This window comes from Myodes glareolus, chromosome 21 (genome assembly GCF_982192425.1).
Source record: "Myodes glareolus chromosome 21, mMyoGla1.1, whole genome shotgun sequence".
NCBI classification, from domain to species: Eukaryota; Metazoa; Chordata; class Mammalia; order Rodentia; family Cricetidae; genus Myodes; species Myodes glareolus.
The window spans coordinates 40,479,721-40,499,549 of record NC_142046.1 but is presented as its reverse complement, the minus strand read 5'-3'; the positions used below and the strand labels follow the sequence as shown (position 1 = coordinate 40,499,549).

Below are 19,829 nucleotides of genomic sequence, written 5' to 3'. Positions count from 1 at the left end.
TCTTCTCCTTCCTTAATTCAACCCGTCATTTTCCACAGAACAAACAAAGAGCCTAGTTTGTCTTTGCTGCCCAGCAATAGGTCAAAGCCATAACTTTAAAGGGAAAAAGCCCAGGGAACTCCCCGCAAAGTTTCCTGCCCAGTTCTGCTGAACCTCAGCTGGAAGCCTTGACTCCCAACCTTACCGAAGCTGTTCTAGAATCTTCTATTTATTCTTTACTTATTTATGGTTACATCTTCCTCCTCTGTCTCCAAGCCACTGACTTGACAAGAAGAGGGAAGCTTATATTTACACCTTTTCAGCCTGGGCCACAGGCCTGGGACAGAAGTGGGCCTGGTTCTAATCAGCCAAACCTGAGTCCAGGAGCAGAGTGTCTCCCGCGGAGCTGGCGGATGCTGCAGCTAATGTTCTTGTTGGTTAGTGCAGACCATGGACTTGCCAGGATATGTAGAGTGCCGCGTGGAGGAGGGAGAGAAGGAAGAAGCTGGGGAGATGTCTCTCTTGGGGACATGATGGTGGAATTCACCTTAAACAGGCACAGCTCTCCTGGAGATGCTTTTGGTTGCAGGGAGAGTGGAGACGGCCTCTTCCCTCCTCCCTCCCTTGTTTCGTTTGTCTTCGGAATTCTGGTACCTACTCTAGGATTGATGGAAAACCTTTGCGGTTTCAAAACCACGGAGACCCACAGATTTATTCAGAGCAGCTATGAAGAATAGAAAGTGACAACAACCCGCAGTTCGGTTTTGAGTTTGACTCTGATGGCATAGAAGGCACTGTCGGATAGATGCCCGATAGCTTCCTAGAACCGCCTTTCTTTCCTCTCGACTTCATGGCCTAGTTAATTAAATGCACATTTTCAGTTTTTCAGGTTAGGATAATGTTTGATGGTGTCCGTTAAAATCAATCTGAAGGGATCTATTTTAAATAAACTTATTTTAAATCTTGGCCGGGTCTAGGAATCTGGTATAGGAATCAGGAAGGAGACACAGCTGATCACAGTCATTAAGCCGTCTTCCTTTTCATTGCGCGTCTGTGTGAGTCTTTTACCTTTCCGCACCTTTCCGTGTTCTTTATCATACTGTACAATGATGGCGGTTCCTGCTTGCACCTTGTTGCAAGGAGCCATGGGAAATGCAGGCCACGGGTTGTTCACAGAGTAAGCCTTGGGTGGAAGGTTGGTCATGTTCACTGTGTCATCTCTAGTGCTTGTAAGAATGACCCCCCCTCCCCCCGCCACACACAATAGGCTCGAATATTTGAATGCTTAGTCACCAGGGAGTGGCAGAATTTGAGAAGGATTAAGAGATGTGGCCTTGTGGAAGGAAGTGTGTTTCTGGGGGTGGGCTTTGAGATTTCAAAAGCCTGTGGCCAGCTCATTTACCCTTGTACATCTCTGCATCAGGATGTAACTTTCAGCTACGGCTCCAGTGCAGTGAATGCCGCCCTTGCTCCACACGCCCTCGCCACAATGATTGTGGACCGTGTAAGCAAGCCCCCAGTTAAATGCTTTCTGTTCTAAGAGGTGCCTTGGTTATGGTGTCTCTTCACAGCACTAGGATCGCGACTAAGACATCTATCATTAGTGCTCAGTAAATATTTGACAAATGAATAAATAATGTTGGCTGCAGTAATGACTTCTGTAATATGAAAATGGTAGCATAAGAGCCGGAGGGATTTGGTCTGAGCTGTGAAGATGGTAGAGGTCGCTCACACCCTTTCAAGGCCTTTATTTTGAGTTTAGGAAAAGAGTTACTTAAGATCCTTCAGTCTGTGAGTTCCTGCAAGCAAGCTGCAAACAAAGCCACGGGCATGATGCAGATGTAGGTAAAGAGTAGGTCCTGATGTCTAGGAGTCACACCCCAGTTGTGTGAACCCGAAGCCACAACACAACCCTTGTATTCTCCTCCCAGGGGTTTTTGACCTCACAGATGTTGTGCTTGGCAGTGGAGGGAGGAAGTGCCGTAAGGATGAACAGGCATTGAACCAGCAAGGAAGGGATTGAGGAGGGCATTTTAGGCAGGGAATGGGTGGGGCCCAGAGAAGGGGGAGCATAAGGGAGGGGGAAAAAAAGGGTGGGGGAGACACTGAAAGTCAGGAGAGGGGATTACTCAGGACCAAGAATTGGAGAGCTGCAAGAATGCAGAGCCCTGTGTCTAAGATGCTTGCCATCCACTCTGAAGACCGTGGTGAGCTACGGAACAGGCGAGCTACGGCAAGGCGCGGAGAGGAAGGAATGAGTAATACGAGTCTTCCCACCATTAATAAAATTATTCATTTATTTATTGTTTTGCGCATGTGCTTGCATGCCGTGCTGTGCATATGGAGATCAGAGGACAACTCCGTGCAGCAAGTTCTCTCCTCCCACCTTCTGTAGGTTCTGGGGAGTTGAACTTGGGTTGTTAGGCCCCCGCTGCAGCCTCCGTGTCTTCTTCTGACCACCCCTGCAGTTCTGAAGCAAGATGATCCACACGCTGTACTTTCAAAGGCGTCCCAACGAACGCTACCACGTAGGGGCAACTGAGAAAGACTTACATACAAAAAGTAAAGCCTCGTTACAGGTAGCTCATAAATAATAATAAAATGACAGTGACTCAACAGCAATCATTGAATCATTCCACAGTATTTTTTTAAAATGAAGTCAAGTCTGGGCTGCTGACTTTTCTAGCCACTTTTGCAGGACATTTAAACCCTTCTTAGCTGGCCCTTTGTTCCCAGGTTGCCATGGAGCGTCAATAAGCAGCTCAGAATAACCCAGACAGTGAACTGAGAGGTACGGCTTGCTCAATGGCATGCCGGCTGGCCAGGTTACACTGTTTTCCTTGCTCTCATCTTGGGAGGAGCGCTGAGCAGCTGGCTGGCTTGGCAGCTGGGCAAGGTGCATGTCTGTCGGCCGCCCAGAGTTTGAACCGCAACCAAGACTCGCCTCCCTCCTGAGCATGTGCAGGACCCGGCAGCTGATAGCATCTGAAAATAGTTCCCTGAGCACCTGTCCCTCGTACACCAGCACCTGGCCGGCTGCCATTTAGGACAATGTGGACTGGGTTGGGAGACAGGTGAGGTGCTGAGCAGATTTTTAATGGTTCGTAGGAGGATCTGGGGTCTTTGGCTCTCCTTAAAGAATGAAAAAAACAAAACAAAACACAAAAGCAAGCCAACAATACATTTTGAGCAGGTTCATGCTGTACTGTGGCCGTCGGGGTTTCGGGGGGGCATCTATGTCCAGTATGTGCCTGAAGGAAAAACAGGCGTAATTTCTGCTTTAGAAAGCAAAACATTGAGTTAAGCTGTTTTATTTCATTCCACACCCGCTCTTCAATCCCCTGTGCTTGCCAGTGGATGGCTCCTATGAGGTGTTTCCCTTGCTAAGCCATTATTTCTCAGTAGTGGAATTGTGGGCACATGCATTTACAGAATGGAACTACAGTACGCTGAGTGCTCTCAAAGTTCCTTTCCAGTTCTTCTGGGCTTTCATTTCTTCAGTGGCTTTGGCACGCTGGTGAGGATGGAAGCAGGCTCCGCAAGGAAATACTTCTGAAATGACCGGTGGTGTTCGAGCTTCTATTTAAAAGTGGCTCTTCATAGATACCTGGGTTATCTTTAGGCCGTCAGTGATCCGAGGCTGCAGGAGCCAAAGGGAGTCTGCGGAAACTCTTGCCTGTTGTGTTTAGATATTCTTGTTCCTCAGCCAGAGGCCTCGTGACACATCTCAGATTTAGCCAGTGTTCTTTTGCCGAGGTCCAAGAGGACTAGGGAAGCTAGGAATGGCTCAGCAAGCTGCAGGGATTGAGATGGGAGGATCGGAAGGGCAGTCCTCTGCGCAACCACGAGAAAGGCTTGCTCTTCCCACATTGAGTGTATGGACCTGGAACCTTTCCGAGGGTTAGCGCTAAAAAGAGGCTCAAAATGGCCCAAGCTCCACCTTCTCATGGTAACTGTAGTGTTTTTAGTCGGTGGCTAATAAGGCAGTTTTCTCCAACGTGTTGAATTCCATTGGTCACTTGAATTTGACTAGTAGGGAAGGAGTTCCTGAGGCTGCAGAGGTCCACACACTGATGTACAAGACATACACATGCATCCAGTCGCATGGGATCCTGTCTCTGTTAGCCGGCAGTGGAATACTGAACTGTATCAGACCTTAGCGATGACTTGGGAAATTGGGTGGGATGCGGCAGTAATAGTATCAGAAGTTTGAACCGTGCGCCAGTTCTTTCCCTTTTTCTTAACTGTTAATCAGAAGGAAGTCTTAATTCATTGTTTCCTTTGTTTCTTTGGGACGGGACAGAGCAGGGAGCAAGGGAGGATGATTGACTCATTCAAGACATTTGACTTTTTTACCTTTGGTGCATCAGCAGGCGTCCTTTGAGACAGTTGTTCTGGAGCCCCATGCTCCAGTAGGGAGGGTTTATCTCTGGTTAAAATATCCTTGAAAGATGGAAAGGTGGGCTAGAAGTTTCCTGTGATTTCCAGGTCCCAGATTGATAATTCTGGAGGAGCTCTTCCTCCCGAGTCCCTAGAGAAGGTTAGCGCAGGACACAGAGAGGAGAGAGCGAAGGTAGGTCCTGGAGCATTCAGTCACTTCTCCATTGGCTAGTCCACGTAGCATTCCTGGTTTAGGGTTTTCTGTTACATTTTAAATTTCAGTTTAGAACCTGGGTGGGAAACCTAAGAAGCAAGTCCCCACAAGTAGCAGAAGCAGCAGAAGAGGCCAGGACCTCTCCAAGCACTGCCGCAGTGTCCAGGCTGAGATGGAAGCACCCCCAGCCCCCTGCTCCTACTTCCTTCCAAATCCAAAGAGAACAACTTCTCTGAACCATTCATAATTCACTGGGACTGTTGCCCTCTTCCTCCAGGCTCTGCCATGCCCTCTAAACTGGAGCTTTGTTCCAGCACGGGCATTGGCTTGTGTAGAGAAACAGTGATATATTTGGGCTCTGAAAACATTTCGCCAAACGTGATTCCCTTCAGGCCCGCAACCCTTTGTTCTGTGAAGTGTTGCTTTAAGAGGCTTGCAGACAAAGTGGAGAGGTCATTATTCTGTTATTTTCTCCCAGGTTGAGGAGTTGCCTTCTAGACTGGGTTGCCTGTGTTAAAGCCACGACTGCTGTTTTCAGAGGGTCATAAGAAACACGGAAAAGCCTGGCCAATGCTGTCTATGGTTGCTGCCCAGAGTATTCCTTCATCTCCTAGTTACTGGAACACAGGCCGAGCTTTTGGCTTTGAAGCAGAAGGTGTAGCTGCGGCAATAGGCTTAATTTGTGGGGATTATTTCAGAGTCAGCCCAGGCATAAAATAAACAGATGGCACCCCCACCTCCGCCCCCCAGCTTCAGGAGTTCAAATATAGAATGACTTAGGGCTCCTCATTACCTGCAGCGAAGCGCTAAGGGGAAAGTGAGAACTCACTCTTCCTTCCCCATTCCCTACTGAATTTACCATCGTCGACAAAGACCAGGGCAGATTTGCTCTGCTGGGCAGCCAGGGGCTGTATGGATCATTCCAAACTGATTGGCCTTGAAGGCACCGACTGTTTATTAATGACCTTGATCATGGGAGCATCTTAGCAGCCCAGAGTCCACGGAGCAGCTAGCCAAAGGAAGACCACCCACAAAGCCCAGCTGTTTTATGAGTGTGTTTAAGAGTTCTTTATTTAAGGAATGCTTACATTTTACTTCTGGCCTCTGATAAACAAACAAGTTCTCTCTCTCTCTCTCTCTCTCTCTCTCTCTCTCTCACACACACACACACACACACACACACACAAGCCTACATTCTCATCGAAGATAACTGATTTTTCCACCCACTGGGAGCCCAAGTAGTGAACAGACGTGATGGTGGGATGGGCCCCCTCCAGGAAGAAATGATTTGCATGGACACGCTGGCAAGTGACTAAACCTTGCCTGAAGATCTGTGCTGACATTTGAAGAGTTTATGGCTTGCAAACCAGCGTCAGGTCTCTTCCCACCCCTGAAAGTTTTCTGTGAATGGAAAATTCATGCCGAAGCAAATACCCGTCAGGGTGGTACTGCCAAGTATGGAGGCTACTGCCGGTAGGTGTAGGTCCCATCCTCATGGTTGCTGACCATCAGAGCAAAGGGCTGAGGAGCCATCCGTTCTGAAAGATTCAAGTGCTGGGCTCTAGCAGACAAGGGCAGACCCACTAAGTAGATTCAGTCCTGTCAGGGAGGGAATAAACATCCAATGTGGAGGGGTTCCATAAAGAAAGGATCTGAGATTGTGTAGCAGGAAGAGGCTTCCTGAGGACTCCCAGGTTCTGGAGAGGGCAGGATGAAAAGCTGCATGAGTCAGACTATAGTCTGTCTTGCAGATGATGGAAGCCAGCGAGCGACCATCAGCCTGTGTGGTTGCATGAATGGACACGCCACTCACTGAGTTAGAGAGCACTCAGGAGAAATGCATTTGGAGTAGCAATATCCTGAGCTCAAAAGTCTTGGACTTCCTTGTTGTCATTCTATTTTAGAGCCTTTGACTCCCTCTGTTCTCCTGTTGCTCTTGAGATGTATTTGTTTCTTGGCTTTGCACCTTTCCTACTATCAGTATCTCTGACTTAAAAATAAGAGTAAGATGTTGATTCCCTATAGGAGTGTGTAGACAGAAGGCCTCTGCACCCCTGGTGAGTTTCAGCCTCAAACGTATACAGCCCGCCTTCTTGCCAGAGGATCAAGTGCCACTCAGTAGACATTCCGGATAGACCTTTGTGTTTCTGTCTGAGGAGCAGGCTTGCTGGCAATGAAACCTGGCATTGCAAAATCCTTCCTTAAGCCTTTGTTTAATGCCAGAGATCTCAAATGCTTGCAAATTATGGAGAGGCGCCAAACAGTGCTCCCAGATTAGGAGACCGGTGGAAGGACTCCCATAATCTATAAACCTAATATAAACTGCCTTTTCAAATGAATGAGTCGTTTGGACTGCTGGAAGGAGGCCAAGGATGTTTGGAGTTCCCTTTTTAGCTTATACAAGTTCTGCACTATGGGGCTTTTATAATCACCGTCTAATTACTACATTATTATTTACCCTGCTCTAAGGTGAGCCTGTTAAAAACTCAGCCTGTCCTCTTTTGCTGACCCTTAGCATGGCTCCTGGGTGCAGGGCAGGTAGTTTGCCGCGTTTTCTCATCCATCCTGTGTTAAAGATCTTAGTGGGAAATGTGGGCTTTTGTGCACCACGTAGAACGAAAATCTGTTTGAATGCTGTAAGCATTGCGCAGTACACCACTGGACAGGTGGGGACAGGGGAGTCTGCAGTATTGTGCCTCAATTGCTGAAGTCCAAGTTCAACATCAATGGGAATAACTTTATGACGAAGCACAAGATTGTCCCAAGCTATCAACCGTCTGAAAAAGTCTGAGCTGCTTTTTGCTTTGCCTCTTCCATTGCCAGTCTGGAAGCGTTTCCCAGTGACTGTGTGTGTCCAGATGGTGAGTTGAGCTTTGCCCAGAACAAGAAAAAAAAAATCTTTTATGGGGCGTGGGGGGGGGTTTGAGACAAGATTTCTCTGTGTAACAGTCCTGGCTGTCCTGGAACCCGAGATCCGCCTGCCTCTGCCTCCCAAGTGCTGGGATTAAAGGGAAGCACTACCACTGCCCGCCTGGAAAAATCTTTTAAAAGATATGGCTGCTTGAACTCTTGGGGACTCCCAGCTTGGGCTTCTGGCTTGCAGAACAGCCCTGATCTCTCACGCTGGTGGCTTCTCCCTTGATAGGAAGCAGCCATCCTTTGTGGTCCGAATTCTCCAGTGGGTTCCCAGCCAGCTCCAGCTGAGCGCATTTTCACATGGCCCTGGTTCTGGTGATACAAGGAGCAAAGAGCAAGCAGAGCCAGCCATAACACTGAGTAATGCCGGGACGTGCCTTCTAGAACAAACAATGTGGGTGAGCTTGCAGAGAGGGAATACCTCTGGCTTGACATTTAAATTACTGAATTATTTAAATGAATGTCAATTAGGCGGAGTAGGCTTGCTGCTTTCTGCCAGGGCACTTCCTGGTTATTCGCACAGGCAGGTGTAAAGACTATATTCACGATAGCTATATCACACTTCCTGTTGCGACACGGAGGAGCGGCGCGTGACACAATTATAGTGTATTGATATCATGGTCGGAGAGATTAGGAACCCACACATTCTTCTATGTAGCCCTTCAAGGCATCCCCTAGCCCAACACCCAGCCCAAATAAAATCAAACAGGCCCACACATGTTATGGTGAATGTTAAATTTTACCAGACTGAAAAAGTGAGTCATGGGCGTTTTGAGACTTGTTGTATTCCTAAGAATTGTGGATATTAGCTGCTAAGTGTGTTCTGCCTTCCTCTTAGCCTTTGTTGAATTAGTAACCCTAATTCAGAAAGTTGCTTTGACGTCTCTTCAAACTAACCCAGACTGCCATCTTGTATTATGAACTTAAGGTTCTCATTTATATTGTGTGTGTGTGTGTGTGTGTGTGTGAAGTAAGTGCATAAAGGATTTACTAGTTAGTTTTATGGGAATGTACCAATTAAATAAATGAAATGTTGGGAGGGAAGCATGAGAGAACCAGATTTGATGAAGGTTTTGGATTCGTACTTGGCTCCTGGTTCCATATCAAAGATGGAGTTAATTATTCTATACCCATAACAGCTCTTCTCCTTTTGCCTTTTTTTCTTTGTCCTGAGCCTGGAGAGCAAGGCTATGTAAACCAGGCGTTTTGACATTTGATTGAAAAGAATCACCGACAGGAAAGCAGGCAGGATCTCTTATTTCTTTCTATAAAACTGCAAGACGTAGGTAGAAGGTTGAAGGAGACTTATTTGAGAATGCAGGGGTGAGAGCTGATGAAGGTTAATGCTGCTTCATGCCTTTGCGCAGGACAGAAGTGGCCCCACTAAATGTTAAAATGACTTGAGGCTTCTTGTGTCTGGCAAAACGCTCTGGTTATAGTCCAAACACCTGTCCGACTATGTATCTTGTCAAAAGTGAGAGGTCTTGGGAAAGTGGTGCTTCTTCCTATGTCAATGGCTGTAGAGTTTAATTTAGGCTACAGCTCACACTCGAAACATACTATTACAACCACGAAGTGTGGATTTTTGTTGCCTTGGACAGTGTATTTATCTGCGTGTGTTTGTTTACTTCTCTGTATACTGTGATGCTGTAGCTCAGTGGTTCTCCAACCAGGGGGTTGAGGCCCCTTTGGGGGTCAAATGACCCTTTCACAGGAGTCACCCAAGACCATCAGAAAACCAGCTGTTTACGTTACAATTCATAACAGTAGCAAAATTACGGTTGTGAAGTAGCCACAAAGATAATTTTATGGCTGGGTGTTACCGCAACATGAGGGACTGTATTAAAGGCCGCAGTGGTAGGAAGGTTGAGAACCACTGCTGTAGATAAACCTGGGCAGTTCATCCATGCGTCATGTGCTTCTCTGTGAGCTGTAGCCCCGTTCTCTGACCATCCATCCATTCTATAGGCTCAGGGATGAATACGATCTTTCCAGTTTGTTGGCATTTCTGGCGCAGTGCGTTGACTAAATGATCTTTGACTATTCTGTCATCAGTTTGTGAATAGCCACTCCTTTATTTTGCTTTCATCTTACCTCTTCATCACAACTAGCTCTTCATCCCCAACCCAGTATTGGCTGATGTCCTTTTCAGTGTATTAGCTGTGCTCTTGGATAAATATGGTTACAAATTCTCTACACTTCAAGTGTGTGTGTTTTAAATTTGTACCCGTTGCCTTTGTTCAGTTTTTCAAATACAGTCATTTAATGTTCATTTCAGGTCACACACCCATCGCTATGACACCATTAGCTTCCTCATAACTAACCTTCCTGGTTCGGTTTCTTCTCAAGAACCGTCCACCTGTTGGGCAGCGTAGCTGGCAGGTCTCAGCCCAGCTTCATGCCAGTCAAGAGTGGCAAGCGTGTCTAGACTCCCTAGAAATATTGTCTTTCAACTCTCCTTTGGCAAGAGTAAGCTTTTTTGCTGGATTGTGTGTGTATGTATTTGTATTTGTACATATGACTTCTATTCTTATAGAAGTAGACGAGAGCAGGGATATTTCTTGGCTCTCTCTAGGCAGAGAAAATAAAGACTACCGCTGCTCTGTTTGCTCCTTAAAGCTTTTATCCATTAGAAAAATCTGAAGGCTCCTGATCCTCAGGGGTGAGTCTGGTGGCACACATAGCACTGGCAGAGGCTATTTTGGCTTCTCTGCTCTCCGGCTTGTCTTTGCTTTCGGATGAGCCCCTTGTGGCTTTCAAAAGAGCTAGCAAGTCACTTAAAAACAGAAGGACGTGTCTGTGTGTCTGCATGTACTTACTCTGTGGGACACAGCACCCACCCAACAGCGGGCCGCGAACTATATTCCCACTTCTTTGAAGAGGGAGGAAGAAAGATTAAAAATGCATTTTTCTTTTTGAGATAACCCACATCTCTATACACGCCCACACAAATCTGTGTAAATGAACTTGACATTTTCAAAGACCTGACTTTAAGGTCTTGTCTTAAAAGCACAGCCACCCAACCTCTTTTTCTTTTCTTTCTCGCTTTTTTTTTCCTTCTTCTTTAACTTAAAAGAAAAAAAGCAGTTATCTCACAGACTGGCTATTGAGAGTTCAAGGATCAGAGGGGAGCCTCCCTGTGCCACAGACCTTGGGAGAGACTTGCTCCAGAGGTTGGATTTCCTTGAATAGGGCTTTGGTGACAGTGGCCTTGGCTAGCTAAGGAATAGCCTTTTGGACTGGACTCGGCAAATTCTGTCTTCACTTTGCTCCCTGGCTGGCGGCAAGTGTTGGATGCAGCAAGTCTGAACTAATCATCCTGATGAGGGAGGTGGAGAGAACGATGTGAAAATGGAACTCCAAATAAGTGTTTGCAGGAAGACAGCTGGGAGGTCGGAGGCAGTGTGCCTCCCTGGGATACGGCTCTGTCTCACTTTGCTTTGCTTCTCGGTGGCGTCACCGGGAACTGCCTGGCCCCTGGTCATACCTGTTACCTAATTGTTTAAATATAGTTTCCCTCCCTTTGTTTGTGCCCTCCACAAACACTGGTATTTGATGTCAGTTTTTTCCCCCTTCTTCCTTACCAGTAGACAGTTCTTAAGAGCTACTAATTGTAATTTTAACCATATACAGTTTTAAACATATACAATTTTAAACATATACAATTGTTAAATTGTAAATTTAACAATATACAGACTCTGGGATCATCATCATCACATGTAGTCTAGCATCCGGCTAAGGAGGTTGAGAACTTGGGTTTGTAGCTGTCAACTCTTCTACAAGTGTGTTCTGAAACACTCAAGTCCCAAATTATTGCTTGCTTCCAGGGACAGAGCTGGCAGGAAAATGATGCTAATGGTTGCCATATATTTATTTAGCAGCGATTTTGGGTGGGTATAAAATAAAGATGACAAATTATATGTCTTTTTTAAAAAAATATTTATTTATTTATTATGTATACAATATTCTGTTGTGTGTATGCCTTCAGGCCAGAAGAGGGCACCAGACTTCATTACAGATGGTTGTGAGCTACTATGTGGTTGCTGGGAATTGAACTCAGGACCTTTGGAAGAACAGGCAATGCTCTTAACCTCTGAGTCATCTCTCCAGCCCCCTAATTATGTTCCTAATAAATAAATGCAGGAAATGAGGATATGAGAGACGGGTTCCCCACGAATCTGGACAGCCCCTTGCTAGGTCTCTGTGCTAGCATGTTCTTAAGGAGGCTGCACAGCACAGACAGATGGACCCATAGACTGGGATGGCGTTATTCTTTGGTTGAGTGATAGCCGTGTGGAGTGTAGACATCGGTCAGTGGTGATGTCTCTGTGATCACCTGATTATTTTTCCTCTGCGAGTGATGAAGCTCATACGAGTGAATCATTTTTCCCTCCTCCCTCTCCTTTGCAGATGAGAAGCCCAAGGTCAGCTCGAAGCTTTACATGTGTGTTTGTGAGGGCCTGTCCTGCGGGAACGAGGACCACTGCGAAGGCCAGCAGTGCTTCTCCTCGCTGAGCATCAACGATGGCTTCCACGTCTACCAGAAGGGCTGCTTTCAGGTTTACGAGCAGGGGAAGATGACGTGTAAGACCCCTCCGTCGCCTGGCCAAGCGGTGGAATGCTGCCAGGGGGACTGGTGTAACAGAAACATCACTGCCCAGCTGCCCACTAAAGGTTCCCATGGCTTCTTCTATTTCTAGATCAAGGGGGTTTGTTAGGGTTCCCTCAAGTTCGTGTGGCCAGAAGCTTTCCTCTTCCACCCTGAACCAGAGCTGATGGGCCATGGCAGGTCAGCCTGGGTGAGGAAGAGAGAGGCTTTTGGAATCGAAAAGAGAATGAGCATGCTGGGGCAAGGGAGTGATGCGGCATTCATCGAGGAAAGATTTAGGGACAGGGTTTGCTGACCGGAGGTCACCACGCACAGGTGTGTGGCTCCCCCTAGCACCTTCTGTTAAGGGGTGGTAGTGACATTCATAACTCCTTCAGTGATTCAGCCTAGTAAACATTCATCTTCAGGTCATGTGTGGTACCTGGTGCTTGCATGGAATGCCTTTCCTTTGTTAAGAAGACAAAGGAACGTTCTCCAGCATCTTCCAAATATAATCCCTGGCCATGCGAACGGAAGTCGGATGTGATTGTGCATGAGCCATGTACTTATGGAATTCCCCCTCATGCATTTCCTGTGGGTTCCATGTCCATTGGCAATTGGGCTCCCTCTGAAACTGTTTCCTCATACAGTGAACTCTTAAGTGGCTATCTCAAGTTGCTGTCAAGATTAACATAGGCCCACTCCAAGCCAAATTTATTCCTTAATATAGAGTATCTCTTAATAGGCTTAATTATATGATTTTGAGCTTGTGGAAGAAGGAAATGACAAATGGCACAAGAGAGGCCACTCGGAGCCTTCACTGCCAGGACTGTCACGAGGCAGGAAGGAGGTCTGAGGCAGAAAACCAAAAAGTTGATAGTTCATGTGACAATTTTTAAGTTACTGTGGCCTGCTTAGGGCAGGTAGAAGAGACTCCATTCTGATATAAAAATAGAGTTGAATAACAAGGGCTTGAAAAACAGGGATCAAATATTGAAGTAGTTGAACTCAAAGGTTATTTCCCGTATGCTCAGTGTGTTAATTTTTTACTAACAGAAGGGATGGACAAGAAGAAATCTCTGCATTCACACAAAAGCTATGTCAACAGGGTGAAGATCCTGTTAAGCGCACACTGCCACACATTAAGTTTTACACATTGATTTATGCACTTATTTGTGTGTTTGTGTGTGTGCGCACACATGTGCACAAGCATCTGCATGTTCATGCATGTGTTGGACAGATAAGAGGACAACTTGTAGGAGTTGGGGTTCAGGGGTCAAACTCAGGCTGGCAGGCTTTGTAGTGGGCACTCTTGCCCTGAGAGCCATTTGCCTCTCTCTCAACAGCCTGTGTTTTAACAGAAGGCATTTCCTGGAAGGAATTTCGTATTTGAGAGACCACAGTATCTGTCATTTCATGACATGTCCTCCATTGCCATGCAGATGACATGTATAAAAGCATGCATTGCATGCCTTGTCACACAGAGTATGAAGTGTGCCAACCTGATTCTCAGGACTTGGGGAGTTAAAGAAACTTAAAGGGTCTTTGAGGACAGAGTGGGTTGCTGAAAGGAACCCTGAAACAGGGAAAGCTTAGGGGAGATTTCTCATGGGGATATTACAGTGGAATGGTTGTCCTTCAGGGCTTGATGATAAATCATCTTTCCATATGAAATTCAAGTTAATAAGAGCAGCAATGAGGCTTATATGGCGCTTGTATTTTAGAAGCTCTTCGACAGCCGCGCATTAAGACAGTTGATTCTCGGTGGGATCCTTTCTTAACTCCAGTTCTGCTTAACTGAATGATCACTTGAATAAATGGCTGTGCCATTGGCTGGATGGTAGGAAGTATTTTAGTTGTAAATTGTTTTGATTTGTGAGATTGTTTAGCCGGGATCAGGAGCCACTTCTTAGGATATTGGTAAAGAAGAAGGAAATGGTGGTCCTGGCTCCCACTTACCATTTTCTTCCCATTTTCCAGGGAAATCCTTCCCTGGATCACAGAATCTCCACCTGGAAGTCGGCCTTATTATCCTCTCGGTGGTGTTTGCGGTGTGTCTTTTAGCCTGCATCCTGGGAGTTGCTCTCAGGAAGTTTAAAAGACGCAACCAAGAACGCCTCAACCCCAGAGATGTGGAATATGGTACCATTGAAGGGCTCATCACCACCAATGTCGGAGACAGCACTCTAGCGGTGAGTTTGTGACCCCAGAAATGGAGATGGACACTTTCTTATTTTGAGTGTGGAAAGCTAGCAGTGAACAGACAGTTCAGATGTGCACTGTGGCTAACTACTCACGGGGCCAATGTCCAATTGTATGTGAGCACCAGGTTGGCTCCTGTATTTAAGAACATCCATCTAAGCAGACACTTGAAGAATGGGCTTGGAGGTTTACTTTAGTAGCTTCTTGGTGCTGACTTTTCTTTGGGGAATGTGAGGAAAAGGGATAAAGAATATTTGGTGGACTGGAGTTTTGGAGGCTTGGAATGACGCTATTCAATTGCTCTATTTGTAACAACAAAAATGTTTTGTTTTGTTTTCTTTTTCAAGGAAGCATCTTTTCATTAATATTAAAAAAAAATCTTTTTCCTTTTTGATGATTTGAGTATCCCATACTTTAGAAACGTGACTTCTCTTGAAGTAGCCATTAAGTTTTTGATGCTCCAGTACTGCCCCCTTGTGGAGTGTAATCAGCTGATTGAACTGGCGTCCTCCAGTCGAAATGTGTAGCACTTCCGGAATTTAGAATGCTTTAGTAGCTTCCTTTATAAGTAGAGAGGGGAGAAAAGCAAAGCATTTGTGATTTTTTTGTTGTTTCAATATACAATAGGATTATTGCTATTTTACATAAAATTCCAAAGTTATTTGCAGGATGCCTCATTCCAGACCCTTCATAGTTTACTTCTTCAGCATAAAAGGCACTATGTTTATATATTTTATATATTTTACCCCAGAGGGTAAAGATGTTGTTCACTGCTGAGCCCAATGACCTAAATTCAATCCCCGGGAGAAAACTGACTCCCAAAAGCTGTCCTCTGACTTCCAAACATGAGCCATGGTAAGGCTGCCCCCCACTCCACAAATACATAAGTAAATAAATAAACGCAGTCAAGATTTAAAGTTACTCATATGTTTTAAAGCTATAGTGTCCCATCCCAAGTGAATGTCTTCCTTTAGTTACTCTGCTAAACTTGCAGTTAAGTCAGGGAAGTAGGTCACTTACCATAAACAGCCTACTATAGAGTGCAGAAGAATAAAGCGGCAGCGTTCTCCATGGATACTAACTACATGACTTCTCTGAAAAAGACATGGATGCGTGGGCGTTAGGTGCAAATGACACAACCAAATCCGCTCCCTCCTTGTCATAATCCAGTGAGTTGCAAGTCAATCAAGTCATCTCCGTAATGTGATTCAGAGCCGTTTAACGCTACACTCCTGCCTCACAGCAGATCGTCATGCATGAAGGCTGGCTCCGCGACACGACAAGTCTCTAAGTGCTCCGGAGCGCTCTAATTAGGCTTCTCTGCAACGTTCTTCTTTTGTGTTCTAGAGAAGATGTACCCAAGGCAGTGGCCACCTCTAGCTCATGTGCTACACCTGGACAGGCGTAGGACCTCCCTTTGGGCAGGTGCCAGTACATTACTGATGATACAGCTTGGGTAACCACCATGCCATTCTGCCTGTACCAACAGTGTTCTGCATAAAAAAGGAAGAAGTTGTCCTTGCGTACCTCCTTTTACTTAGCTATCTAAGTTATGGTGCAGTGAGATTGGAAGAGGATAACCCCCCCCCCCCATTAAATATTGGCTTTGAAGTGTGTTCTGAGATTTAGGGTAAAACGGATGGGTTTATGGAGTTTGTAGCAGGAAGACGTGAGGATGATTCCCGACCTAGCTTCGGCAAAGCACGATTCTAATGTAGATCAGTCAGAACTTTGTTCCTCAGAGCTGCTAACGTGTCTAATTACCAGGGGCAGTAATTGGAACGTCTAGTGTAAATTACTGTTTAAATAGCTTTTAGGGGTTTGAAGTAGGAATGAAAACCTATGCCAAAACAGTTTTCTCAACACAGCCCAGCCACGTCAGCTGACAGAATGTCACGATATAATGACATAGCAAGAAACAACCCGTTGTCCTTGTTTGCTTATGTGAATGGTGTGTTCTTTGCCGTGATCTGACAAAGAGTTGCCTTGCTGCAGCTTATCCACGGCTGGAGCTTCAGGAATTGAGGGAGGTCTTTATTAGTCTTTGGTTGACCTCTTCCCACCCTTTCTTAGAATCTGTGAACTCGATTAGAACCCAAACTGGGCACCATGGGAAAGCAACCGCTTAATATTCAGAGTTGTTCTTCTCACAAAAAATTGAACAAATGGGGACAAACAGGGCAAGAGAGACTCGCTGGAGAGGCGTGGACCCTGCTTCATCTGCGTCCATTTTCTTCCTGATTATCCTTTTGTGGCTTTTAAGGGTTCTGCATTTCTTCTGTTGACTCTTCAGCTTTTGTTAATTTTCCCAGTCAACCGTAGTTTGGTGATTTTACCAATCAACAATGTTGTGCAGCAGTGCTGTATGGGAGGGAGAGAGGATGAAAGCTGTGGAAGTCTATGCGTTGCTCACCTACGCTGCTCGTGTCCTGGGAAGGGACTAACTTTGGGCAGGGTTAGTTGGCTGATACTGCAGCCGTCCCACCACCACCACGGCGGTGAGTCTGTGCATCAGACATGATCCAGGCCTTTGCTGAGAGTAGGCAGGAAAACTTCATAAGTGAACTACCTGGCAATCTTTTACCAGCATGCTCACTGGGAGAAACCAATTTTCAACTCCGGTTTTATGTTTTAAGTGAAATATTGTTTTACGTCTTTCCTTTCTAATTTGCAATTCGTGTTCAGAAATGGCAAGTTCGTGTTATTTGAGTGGCCCCTTTGTTCATCTATTACCTGAAAAAGGGAGCCTCCACCCAGAGAAACACCTACCTGTAAGAAACACGCACCTATAAGTACCAATTTAATGGTCTAGATACTATTAGAATCTTTCCATTACAGACATTGCACTTGGATGTTCATACTCCTAATTTGTCTGCTTCTAATTAGACACCTTTAATTTCTTTGGCAATCAAAGTAGATCGTTGGATAGATATTTAGTGGGCCTTGCCGAATATGGTAGGCAGGTACAGCTCTAATGCTGAAACATCCCCCACCCCCATTTTTCCTGCTGCTCCCTCCTGTCAATCCTTTGAACTTCCTAACATACTTGGTAACTTTGATCAGCTTCCCTTCTTATGTATTTGGCTAAAAAAAAAAAAAAAAAAAAATTTCAGGGCTTAAGGAAGAATGACTTATCCTCCAGGAAAACCTGACTTTTCTTTACCTTTTAATTTTTCGGAGACACACAGTTTCTGGTCCTTTCAGGGGCCGTTTTTCAGGCATTAGCAGGGTCACATGACCAGTGCTGCTGGAACTCATGCTGGTTACCACGGCATGCGTCATAGGGCCCCAAAGCAGGAGCCGTAGCTCAGTAATTTCTTTTTCTCCCTGTTTTCCATTACAGGAATTACTGGATCACTCGTGTACCTCAGGAAGCGGCTCTGGTCTTCCGTTTCTGGTTCAGAGAACTGTGGCCCGCCAGATTACCCTGTTGGAGTGTGTTGGTAATTCCTGGATTCCCTTCCTTTTGGGAAATGGACAGCATCAGCTGTGATTCTAGAAGTAGAATGGGGCTTGGAAAATCTGCTTCTCTTTGCGTATTGTATTTTCTCATTAAGCACAGGAGGTGCCAAGCACCGGGGGATTATTCAGCGTGGGGAGGGAGAGATAGCTGTGGGGGTCTCTGTTCTCTATGACTCATGTTTGAGAACTTGTTGAAGTTCTCGTAAGGAAGGGGGTCATCACCAAGCAGTACAGACAGTGCCTAGGCAGAGTAAATCGAAGAGGCTGTGTTGCCCAAGGACTGAATGATCTAAGGTAATAGATTTCTGTTAGTAAGGTTTTCCCGTCCTTTCTACTGCCCCCTCCCTCTGAAAAGAATGATGAGTTTATCTGCTTATTGTGTGTCAATTAGAAACAAGAAAACTTATTCAAATATACTTTTAAAAACTAGAGTGAATTTTACTAAGTGTTTTCATATTAAGTCCTTATATAAGAGCTATATGCATATTTTATAGCTTTTCATTTTCTCCCTACACCATATTTTAGGTTGGCGGATTAATTGTTTCTGAAAACTTTATGCTCCTTTATTCGCTAAAGATTTTTTGATCTGTTATTATTGCATGTGTGTATATGATGTATGTGTGTGGATGTGTGCATGCTGTGGCGCATTTGTGTATATTACATATATGTGTGGGTCTGTGTGTGTCATGACACATGTGTGTATATGATGTATGTGTGTGGAGGGTGTGCCTGCTCCAGCACATGTATGTTTATGATGCATGTGTGTGGGTGTGTGCATGCCACGGTACATCTGAAGTTAGAGGACAGTGTTGTGGAGTTGGTTGTCACCCTATACCTTTGTGTGGGTCCTGGGGATTGAACTTAGATCATCAGGGTTGTGTGCAAGCACTTTACTGATTGAACCACATCACTGGCCCACCTTCCTTCAGTTTATGAGGGCACACACTTTTTCAAGTACTGGTACTTATCAGAAGTCCTTAAAAAGGCTCAGCAATAAGTCAATTTGGCTGGTGGGTTAGCAAAAATGCTCATAAAGGACTTAGCACACATTCTTCTGCTTCTGAATTGGCAGAATGAATTCCCAGGACTTGGGAATTTCTGAGTCAAGCATGATATAATAGTAGTAGTAGTAGTAGTGATTGTCTCACGGATTTTGTGAAGATGGTGCAGAATGCTTCGCTGGTTTTTCACACAGGATCTCTTTTGGCCCAGGCAGACCTAGAACTCAGTACACAGCCAAGGATGACCTTCTCCTCTTGACCCCCTCCCTCACCTCTGTCTCTTGAGTGCTGGGATTATTATAGGCATATATGAGTGGTCAAATGCATTTTTAAGGTCCTGATTTTCAGGACTGAAGGGGTGGCTCAGTCAATAAGTGCTTGTTGTACAAGCAGGAGAACTTGATTTTAATCCCCAGCGCCTATATAAAAATCTGGCACAGTGGTATGTGCGTGTAGTCCCATGGCTGGATATGCAGAATCAGAAAGATGTGCAGAGTTTGCTGACCAGCCAGTCTAGTTGGATCTGTGAGCTTTAGGTTTAGTGAGAAACTCTGTCTCAGAAAAGGAAGTGATTGAAGAGAACCCAGTGTTAACCTAATGCACACACATGTAGCTGTGCCCCCCTCCGTCTTTGCCACACACATGCCTGACACACTTTATGGAATGGTGTGAAGGAATGATTTGGCATTGTCTCTACACTCCTCTTGGCGGTCAGGCTTTTGGAGCGGGTGCTGCAGCTCCTGCCCTCTGACAGTTTGTTTCCGCTGACCACTATGAGCTGCCCCCATCACTTGCTGCTATACGAAGGAATGCTCTCGGTTTCTGGAGTAAGATGGGCGGCACTGCTTGCGTAAGCCACACAGGCGACAGCATGGAGCTGTGTTGCCATTTCCCCGGGTCTGTGTGCACCTACTGTGCCCATTTCCACCCTAAGTGGTGCCACCCATACTGACTGAGACTAGGGAAAGTTGGGGGGGGGGGTGACCCAGATGTACTCCTTGCCAACAACAGAATTGTCTTCTTGTACTAGTTGGCACCTGTTTGTTTATGACCAAAGATGCCTGGGCAGTGGTGGGAGGCAGCAAAG

The 19,829-nt window shown here is 45.7% G+C and overlaps 1 protein-coding gene across 1 annotated transcript in view; it reads left to right on the top strand.

The window, feature by feature from the left end:
• Acvr1 (activin A receptor type 1) overlaps window positions 1-19,829 on the top strand; it is a 117,834-nt gene that overhangs the window by 76,137 nt on the left and 21,868 nt on the right. Inside the window, exons 3-5 of the mRNA XM_048425932.3 lie at window positions 11,900-12,163; window positions 14,058-14,269; window positions 17,623-17,722. Coding sequence (XP_048281889.1) covers window positions 11,900-12,163; window positions 14,058-14,269; window positions 17,623-17,722 — 576 coding nt within the window. The remainder of the gene's footprint in view (window positions 1-11,899; window positions 12,164-14,057; window positions 14,270-17,622; window positions 17,723-19,829) is intronic.